Source organism: Lemur catta, chromosome 15 (genome assembly GCF_020740605.2).
Source record: "Lemur catta isolate mLemCat1 chromosome 15, mLemCat1.pri, whole genome shotgun sequence".
NCBI classification, from domain to species: Eukaryota; Metazoa; Chordata; class Mammalia; order Primates; family Lemuridae; genus Lemur; species Lemur catta.
Window position 1 is genome coordinate 54,330,307 of NC_059142.1, and position 9,246 is coordinate 54,339,552.

General features: G+C 59.7%; 2 protein-coding genes across 2 annotated transcripts; one reads left to right on the forward strand and one right to left on the reverse strand.

Annotated features, from left to right (window-relative positions):
- Positions 1-2,583: 2,583 nt before the first annotated feature.
- SOCS3 (suppressor of cytokine signaling 3) lies at positions 2,584-5,719 on the reverse strand. The gene is made up of 2 exons (XM_045525710.1): positions 5,401-5,719; positions 2,584-4,835 (listed from the first exon to the last, which is right to left on the reverse strand). The coding sequence occupies exon 2, from the start codon at positions 4,745-4,747 to the stop codon at positions 4,070-4,072; it is 678 nt and encodes a 225-aa protein (XP_045381666.1). The 5' UTR covers positions 4,748-4,835; positions 5,401-5,719; the 3' UTR covers positions 2,584-4,069.
- A 97-nt stretch (positions 5,720-5,816) lies between these two features.
- LOC123621209 (translation initiation factor IF-2-like) lies at positions 5,817-9,028 on the forward strand. Its single transcript, XM_045527043.1, has 3 exons — positions 5,817-6,736; positions 8,191-8,279; positions 8,738-9,028. The coding sequence occupies exons 1-3, from the start codon at positions 5,817-5,819 to the stop codon at positions 8,740-8,742; spliced, it is 1,014 nt and encodes a 337-aa protein (XP_045382999.1). The 3' UTR covers positions 8,743-9,028.
- Positions 9,029-9,246: the final 218 nt, after the last annotated feature.

The window sequence follows — 9,246 nt, forward strand, 5'->3', positions numbered from 1 at the left end:
GGTCCCCGTCCTGCCCCGCACTCTCGGGTCCCGCGTTCCGCTCTCCCGTGGATTCCTGACTGCCTCTTTCCCCTCCCCCCGCCTGGTGCCCCTGCGGTGCTCCCCCCCAAACATCCTTGCTCGTCCGAAGCCTAGGACACCTCTTGCTAGCTGATTTTCCGTCGCTAGCTTCCCTGCCTGTGGCCTCCTTGCCGCCCTCCCCCAAGCAGGCCTTAGATTTCCCATTCTTGGCTCTCACTCGTCAGAGGCCTGCCCAAAAACAGCACCACCAGAGGGAGGATGGGGCCTCTTGGGGTGGATTCTTGCAGTGCTACAAGCGAGGTACTAGGGCACAGGGCCTGGGAGCCGTCGTCTCCCCTTTCCCTTCCGTTGGCCAGGGACCCCTAGCTGCGCACGTAACCCTGCTGGGGCGTAGGGTGCCCACTCAAGCACAGGAATGGCCCCCATTCCCTGCAGGGCACTTCTTAGAGCCAGGAGCACCCCTCCTCTGGTGGCCAGGCAGAGGGCCCCCCACTAAGTCCCTTGGAGGAGAGGTGTCTTTCCCTCCAAGGACTGAGAATTACGGAAAGAATTTTGTAATGGGATGAGGAGAGAAGGAAAGAAGGAGCTGTTGGTGAGCAGAACCATCCAAGTGAGATTCTTCCCTGGTGTTGCCATTAGCTTGCTGTGTGAGCTTGAGCAAGTTGCTTCCCTTCTCTGGGCCCCAGTTTGTCTGCAGATCCAGATGGTTGGTCCAGTCTGTGATCTGAAGTGGAGAGACAAGTCTGGGGTGGGCAGTGAGCTGCAGGTAGGGAAAGGAGTCAGGTGCCTTCCTGCCTCTGCATGTCCCCAAAACCAAGGTTCAACCTCCAGGGAGCAGGCGGGGAGGGAGAACCCCTTCCTCCCCAGCCAGAGAAGGCCAAGTTCTTTTGCTAGTGGACAGTGGAAACGCTGGCTGAACACCTGCCTTCTGGGCCGAAGGCAGGGACTCCAGGTTTGCGGTTCCATCGAGGCTGTTATTCCAGCAGAAGGGGGGCTCTCCACAGCACAAGGCAGGAGATGGCCGACCAGCAGATCCCAGAATGAGAAAGAGCCACCGGAACTTTCCAGAGCTCATCCTCCTAGAGGGCACTGGGGAGCCAGGGAGCCCTGGGAAGGTGATCCTCCCTGAGTCTGTGTTCCCAGTTCCAGAGTCCCCTCTCCGTCCTCTGGCGTGATTCTCACGTGCCGTGTCCACTCTGTGGTCTTACGTGTGGCCTGGCCCCTTCTCGTCACTTTAGGTCATTTTCCCCAAAAGTCCAGGAAATGGGAAAGAAAAACGACTTTGTTTATTTACTCTGTTGCCTTTTGGACGCTGATTCCTGGAGCAGCTTATCGGTGTGAGGGGGACGGGAAGAGGCTCTGGCATTTGTTTCATCTGAGACTCAGAGGAGGGGATGAGCCCTGACTTGGGGATAACACTGGTCTCCCAGCTGGCAGGTCTGGGAGGGCAGGAGAAAGAAGCCTGGAAGAACATCGCGGAGAAGGTGTTTTTTGGTTTTTGTTTTTAGTAGAACCCTAGTGCTGAAACCCCAGAGTTGAGAGGGAAAAGTACCAACCTCTTGGCTTTCTTGGGGGGGAGGGGAGCCTTGCCCAGGGGAGTGTGGGCATCTGCTCAGGGAGCTAAGTATGGGGAGGCTGAGTTCATGGGCTTGGGAAATCCAACGCTGCTGCATTCCTTCCAGTCCTGTCTTTCCCACATTCCCAAGTGGTGTGCCCTTGGGCAGGTTGCTTAACCTCCCTGAACCTGAGTAGCTGCCCCTAATCAGTTAACAAATATTTACTGAGCATCAATCTAGGCACCAGAAGTGACCAGCCCCAGTCCTGGCTTGCACAGCTGTGTCTGAGACTACGGGATGAGAACACCTGCCTGGAGGAGGTAATTGGGGTGGTTAATCCAGGTAGCCTCTAAGTGCCCAGGGTGTGGGAGTGACTATGAATGGATGGACAGATGGGTGCTTTTGGGAGGAGTGGAGGCCCCTGTCCACTGCTCAGGTTGGGGCCCCCAGGAATGTGGAAGGGAAGCTGGAGGTGTGAGAAGTGGCCAGGAAGCCCTGGAACACCCTGGGGAGGCCCCACCTGCCTGCAGAGTTTGCAGCTGGATTACCCTTCCCCCCACCTCCTGTGAACCCTCCAGTGCTGAGGCCACAGGTCACCAAGCCAGGACTCAGTTGTCTGGGCTTTATTGGAACACCTCCCAGCCAAGGAGCCCCAGCGCCTCTAATAGCTTGGAGCCTCTAAAAGCCTTGACCACAGCTGAGCTTGCTCCCAGCAAGCCCTTTGAAGCGCTTCCTTCGAACTCGCTTTGCATATTCTGGTCAGATCTGAATCAGACTAGCAGGAATTACCCCTCTCGGTAACAGCCTAGGTGGCTGCCTTAGCTTGTCAGTGGCACAGGGGCTGACGTAAGTCTTTGATTCCACCACCAGGAGGGCCACGCCACCAGTGAGGAGGCACAGCCGCCACCCTCGGTGGCTCCCTTCCTCCTCTCCTCCAATGCAGAGTGTGGGTGTGGGTGAAAGAGAAATCATGGGGGGGGGGGGCGGAGAAAAGGCTCAAGTCAGGTTTTTCATTAAAAAATAGTGCTCTTTATTATAAATTACTGAAATGTTTCTTTTCTGAATATAAATATAAATATGTGCAAAGTTTGACTTGGGTTGGGATTTGGTTGAGTTCTTCAAGCATCTCCTATAGCCTCGAAGGCCTGAGTTGAGGGAGGGGCAAGGACTGGAGGTGGAATCTTTATAAAAGACAGAGTGATTGAGGCAGATTGTAAACATTATTTAAAAACAAGAAACAAAATATAGAGAAAAAAAACCACCCCAACACACAGCTGCCCCACCCAGACCTGACACAGAAAACTTGTGTGTTTGTTTAGTTTCCCCCCTGAAAAAACAGTTCCAGGTAATCCCATCACTGCTACATTCCTCTAAGTTGTCACTCATCAGTGCTGTGGCATAGCAGGAGCTGCAGGGGACTTCCCGCCTCCCCCACCCAGGCAGGAGGGAGGGCTGTGCAGGGCCCGGCGCTAGGAGTGGCCAGTGCCCTCCCAGTGCGTCCAAGGAGTCCAGGGAAGGCGGTCTCCACCCCCCACCCATTTCCCTGGCTGGGCGCCCTTGGGTGAATCCACTGGCCTCTGTTGGACTGGCCGAGTGTGAGGCTTTCCCTATGCCAGTCCCTATCCATGGGACAGGGAGCATTTAAGGCAAATGTCCTAGTCCCCCATCTTCTCTACTGGGAGTATGGGGTCAAAGATGGCTCACCTCCTCCATCCTCCCCCGCTCCTGGTGCTGGAAGGTGTAGCATGGCTAGGAAAAGGAGACCACCTGACCAGCACTGGCATCCTCCTCCAAATTCCTCTTCCCCCTTAAAACGGGGGAAGAGACCTGGGCTCTTGGGCACCAGGTAGACTGGAACCTGTGTTGTCGGTGCTGTCCCAAGGCAGAGGGTGAGGGGCACGGGATATTTCCTCAGGTCACCCCATGCCCTTCTCCCCAGAGCCAGGGAGAGGAGCATGCAGCCACACCCTCACCTGGGCTGGGCAGTGGGTATGGCCATCCATTTCCTTGGCCAGCCTGCAGCTCTGGGGCCCCTCGGGAACCCTGTCTCTTTCATCCTTTCCCAGGCCCTGCGACCTGCTCAGGTTGAAACCAAATCAAAGAGCAAACAAGTTCCGTTGGAAAGTTGGAAGATTCCCTGGCAGTTCTTATTAGTTCAACGCTCCCGAGCATCCCCTGTTTGGAAGCGCGGAGGGGGAGTGGAGGAAGGGGGGAGTCGAGGAGAATCCACTATTGTCCCACTAGGCCAGCTGGCTTCTCCCGAGAAGCTGGAGTGGGGGTGGGGCACTCAGGTGGCACTCCCCCTTCCCTCAAACACATTCCAGGTCCGCCTGCCCCGTTCCGCAGGGGGGAGGGCTGGAGGGAGGGGCATGTCTGCCCCTGGCTGGCCCGGAGCTGCTGGACTCTCTCAAGGCTGGCTTCTTGTGCTTGTGCCATGTGTCACGGAGGAGAGGGGACCCAAGCCCCTTTCTCCAACCTCTGCCCTTTGCTTTTTAGAGCGGGGCATCGTACTGGTCCAGGAACTCCCGAATGGGCCCAGGCAGCTGGGTGACTTTCTCATAGGAGTCCAGGTGGCCGTTGACGGTCTTCCGACAGAGATGCTGCAGAGTGGCCACGTTGGAGGAGAGGGGCCGGCTCAGCACCAGGGGAATCTTCTCGCCCCCTGAGTAGATGTAATAGGCTCTCCTGGGGGGGCTCCCTGGGAGCGGCTGGGCAGGAGGCTGCTCAGGCACCTCCGAGGAGGGTTCTGTCGGTGGCGAGGGGAAGGAGGGGGCGCCCGGAGGCGGCATGTAGTGGTGCACCAGCTTGAGCACGCAGTCGAAGCGGGGCACGGGCTGCGTGCTCCGGGGGTCGCTCTGCAGAGAGAAGCTGCCCCCCTCGCACTGAATGCGCAGGTTCTTGGTCCCCGACTGGGTCTTGACGCTGAGCGTGAAGAAGTGGCGCTGGTCCGAGCTGTCGCGGATAAGGAAGGTGCCAGCGGGCTCTGCACTGAGCAGCAGGTTCGCCTCGCCGCCGGTCACGGCGCTCCAGTAGAAACCGCTCTCCTGCAGCTTGCGCACTGCGTTCACCACCAGCTGGTACTCGCTCTTGGAGCTGAAGGTCTTGAGGCGCAGGCTGGCGTCCAAGGGGCGGCTCATCCCGGCGGCGGGAAACTTGCTGTGGGTGACCATGGCGCACGGAGCCAGCGTGGATCTGCGCGGCGGCGGCTGCAGCTGCTTCGCGGCCTCCGCTCGGCGGCCGCTACTGCATCCCGGGGGGCTGCGGGGAGGAAGGCGCGCGCCGCGTGAGTGCCCGGAACCCTCCAGCGCGCCCGGCCCGCCCCGGCTCCCCTGCCGCCGCCGAGCGACCGGGGCACCCACCGCTCTGGGGGCCCTCACCTGGGCCCGCGCTCCGACGCGGCCACACCGCTGAGCCCGCGCGACCCGCGGGCCCGCCAGCGGGGTGGCCCCGGGCAGCCCCTTCCCCAAGCGCGCTGGGAGGGCACAGAGTGGGAAACTCGCGCGCGGAAGTTGGGTCTCCGGGAGCGCGGCCGGCGTGGCGAGCGGGAGAAGGGCCCCCGGGACGCTCTGGGCGCCGCTCAGTCCGGTGGCCCCGGGCGGTGGGGACGGAGACAGAAACCCAAGGCATGGGGGTAGGAAGGGGACAGGAGAAGCCCGAGGGCCCCAGCCTGAGTATTCCGGGAACCTGGGATCTCCGGCTTCCATCCGCTCTGCCCTACCTCGTCCCCTCCCTGCCGGGAATGACCCGGGAAGGGGAGGGGAAACCGGGAAAAGCTGCCCGGACTAAGCGAGACCCCTCCCCACGCTGCGCCCCTTGTTCCTACCTGGTGCCGAACCGAAGTCTCCGGCCTTGGGGCTGCGCCTCCTACGGTCCCCAAGGCGAGGTGGCGGCGCGGTGGCCAGCGGTGGCCCGCGCGGCGCCCAGATGTTGGCGGCCGTGAAGTCCACAAAGGAGCCCTGGCGCGCGCGTCTCTCGGGCTTCACTGGGGCGCCCGCCCTGCCCCCTGCGCGCCCCCGGGCCGACGACCGGGCGGGGACGGGGCGAGGGGCCGCGGCGGGAGCTGGGCCAGGCGGGCCGCGTGCGGGGCCGGAGCGGCGGCGGTGGCGGCTGCGCGCGGAGTCCGACTCGGAGCAGCCGCGGAGGCCGAGCTCGCGGGTATATACGCGGCCGCCGCCCCGCCCCCCGATTCCTGGAACTGCGCGGCCGGCCTTCTTGTAATGTTTAGTCACTACTCCAGCAATGAAAGGCTGCGCGGAGGGCGAGGGAGGGGCCGCGGGCGGCCGAGGGCGGGCCGCGAGCGGAGCGGGGACCGGCAGAGACGCGCGCGGAGACAAAGCGCGACGCGGGGCGGCCAGGGCGGCCGGCGGGCGCGGCGCCAGCCCCGGCGGCGCGTTCCTGGCAGCGGCCCCTCCCCCCGCGCGCTCCGCCCCCAACTTCTCATTCACACTTTCCCCCACCCCCCTCCCTTCTAAGAAGGCCGGTTTCTGGCAGAGGCGGGGGCGCCGCTTCGGGAGCGCGGGCAGTTCTAGGAGGCCGACCGGGAGAGGCTCCCGGCTTCCCCTCGCTTTTTCTCGGACCCCGCGGGGACACCCCCTTCGCCCCTTCCCCGTGCCTGCCCGAGGTCCCGATCGCGGCTCCAGGCGGCCCGGGCCAGCCAAAAGGGAGCTGGGGCCATCCCGCAGCCAGGCCGCAGGTCTGGGGTCAGACCGGGGAGCTGGAGGGGGAAGACACGCGACAGTCACCTGTGGGCACGTCCCCGACGGGAGGCCGAGAGGCCCAAGGCTGGAGGGGACACCCCCTGTGCGGCAGCTGCCCGGCCTCAGTCCATCGGCCGAGCCAGGTTCTTTGCCGACACTCACACGGGTGCTGATGATCCCCGCAGATATTAATAAAACCGCTGTCATGCATCTGAGTCCCCAGACCTGCGCGGTCCCGCGTGGGTCGGGCCGGGCGCCCGGCGCGGCTGGTGAGCCCCGGAGAGCCCCGCGTCCGCTAGAGGGCGCCGCGGGACTCGCCGGTGGAGCGGGGTTCGGCGCTGCACCCCACCCCGGCGGCGAGGAGGCCCGGGATCCGCGGGAATCGCTGCCTCCGGGGCTGGAGCGGGGACCGAGAAGAGGGGAGTTCATATCCCAAGCTGGGGTCACACCTGGGAATAAAAGGTCAGCAGGAGAGAATTTCCAGAAAGCAGTTTTCAGGGGTTCAGCCCACTGCCTAGGATGCGCTCCCTCCTACCTTCTGGGGGTTCTGATGGGGGAGGGAGAGGGGTGAGAAGAGGAGATGATTGAGGTGCACGATTGATTTGCTCTTGGTTCCCTTGGCGCTGCTGTAGATAGTTTGGGCTTGGAGACCCAGGGCCAGCCTGATGAAGGACGGCAAGTTTTGTACTAATAATCTGACCCTAAACGGGCTGCGGGGTGCTGGAGACTCCCCAGAGCCGCCTGGGGGGCACTTAGATCAGATTGTCACCTCTCAGGGTGCAGCGGCTGTGGGCTTTGGGCCCTGCCCTCTGCCCATACACCACAGGCTGAACACGGTGAGACGGTGGAAAGGGAGGGAGAGGTGGCCGCGCCAGCCCCCGGGGAGCTTGCGACTCTGGAGCCTGGAGCCGATTCTTGGGCTTCTCCAGAATTGAGGGGTGGCTCATGGCCTTTGCCACTGTGTCCTCCGTCTGCCCCTCCGCCTCTCTCCCACAGATGCTGGGGGACTAAATGAGATTTGAACAGGACACACAGCCTCTCTGGGCTTCTGTTTTGCTATCTGCAAAATAAGAATAGTAACCTTTTCCCATCAGAGATCTGAGATTTAAAAAAATAAAGATTCTATATGTCAAAGTATGATAGAAATGGAAGCAATTCAGTCCAGGGCCAGGGGTGGTGGTGGCTCACGCCTGTAATCCTAGCACTCTGGGAGGCTGAGGCAGGAGGATCGCTCGAGGTCAGGAGTTTGAGACCAGCCTCAGCAAGAGCGAGACCCCATCTCTACTAAAAATAAAAAGAAATTAGCTGGACAACTAAAAATACAAAAAACATTAGCCAGGCCTGGTGGCACATGCCGGTCCCAGCTACTCGGGAGGCTGAGGCAGGAGGATCGCTGGAGCCCAGGAGTTTGAGGTTGCCGTGAGCTAGGTTGACACCACGGCACTCTAGCCCAGGCAACAGTGAGACTCTGTCTAAAAAAAAAAAAAATTCAGTCCAACTCTCTATTAGGGGAGCAGTGGTAAGGAGGAAAATCTTCCTGTTACTTCTGCAGAAGGGGACATTGTTTTATTTAACACGTTCCCCAAATATTGGGCTCTATGTAACAAGTATTGTGCTGAGTGAGCATTGAAATACACAGATGAGTAAGACCTAGGCTTTGCCCTCACGGTGCTTGCAGGCTAAGGAAGTGGATTCTCCTCTCTATAATCAGGAGTTCATTCTTTCTCTCATCCATTGAGCATTACGTGGCTGCATGACCATACACTTCTGTGCTGAGCCCGTGGAGGACAGGGAGACGCAAGGAATAGCCCTTGAGTTAATGGATGAGAAAGTGCTTTGTAAATTATAGTGCTCTGACACAAGTCAAGTTCATTCATCCATTCCACAAACCCTCACTGCGAGCCTACTTTTGCCAGGCACCGGGTGAAGTACTGGAAGACAGAAGTGCTGGGTGAACCCTGCAGGGAGATGGCTGGTGAGGTGACAGACATGGGACCCCCAGGTGGTGAGTAAGAGGGGAAAGGGGGCTGGGCTCCCTGCATGCTGACTCAGTGGCTTGAACTGCCTTCCAGGGCTCCACCACCCTGTAGCAGCTCTGTGACTTCAGGCAACCTACTTCATCAGCTGTGCCTCAGTTTCCTTATCTGTAAAATCGGCTGATAATATTACCTACTTCGTCGGCTTGGGAGTTCATACATGCAGAATGCTTAGAGCAGTGTCTTGCACGTGTTAAGTGCTCTGTCCATGATAGCTATTACTGTTTTGAAAGCACTGGGGAGTCTATCGGGAGAGAGTTGGGTTACTAGGGCATGGATGTGGCCATGAGCTGCCTTATGTCCCGGGGACTCATGCATCTGCTATAGAAGACACATTCCAAAAAGCTGCTTGTCTTGAAACAGTTCAGCCAGCTGCCAAGGTGCCCTTTGGCTTCTGATTTTTCCCGCGGTTTCCCATTGCCTTCAGGATGAATCCAGCTCCTCTGTGCAGTGGGTCCCAGGCTGCTCCAGGTCAGCTCCATTGGCTGCCATGGCCCCACTGGCGGGCTTCCGCTACGTGGAGCTCCAGGCTGTCTCCGAAAGGTTCCTCGTTCCCTGGGTCTTTGCATGTTTGCGTCCTGGGTGGGAGCACACCCTGCTGGTTTCTACTTTTCCTTTAAAATTTGGCAGACACTCTGTCTAAACTTCCAGGGCAGCTTGTTTCGCATTGGCCAAAATGTTCTGACTGCTTGTGCAATAAGAATCTTGGAGAAGCAAACTATATTTGATTCTTTTATTCTTCGTGAGCCTGGAACCTGGTGTGTAGACAGTACTCAATGCATCTTGAAGTGAGGGATTGTGTAGACTCCTATCGTCCCTGTGATTTTTAAATACCACAGACTGCTTTCTTCCGCAGTAGCTTCTGGTTCTTCCTGCAGGGCTCGGGAGTGGCCGCATTGATGGGATAGAGGGTGCGGGTACCGGGAAGCCCCATCC

Excerpts from the sequence above, each read along its gene's own strand:
- SOCS3 (XM_045525710.1), bottom strand. The coding sequence starts at position 4,747 with ATGGTCACCCACAGCAAGTTTCCCGCCGCCGGGATGAGCCGCCCCTTG.
- LOC123621209 (XM_045527043.1), top strand. The coding sequence starts at position 5,817 with ATGAAAGGCTGCGCGGAGGGCGAGGGAGGGGCCGCGGGCGGCCGAGGG. Across the intron at positions 6,737-8,190 it reads GTCACACCTGGGAATAAAAG|GCACCGGGTGAAGTACTGGA; the intron begins GTCAGCAGGAGA and ends TACTTTTGCCAG.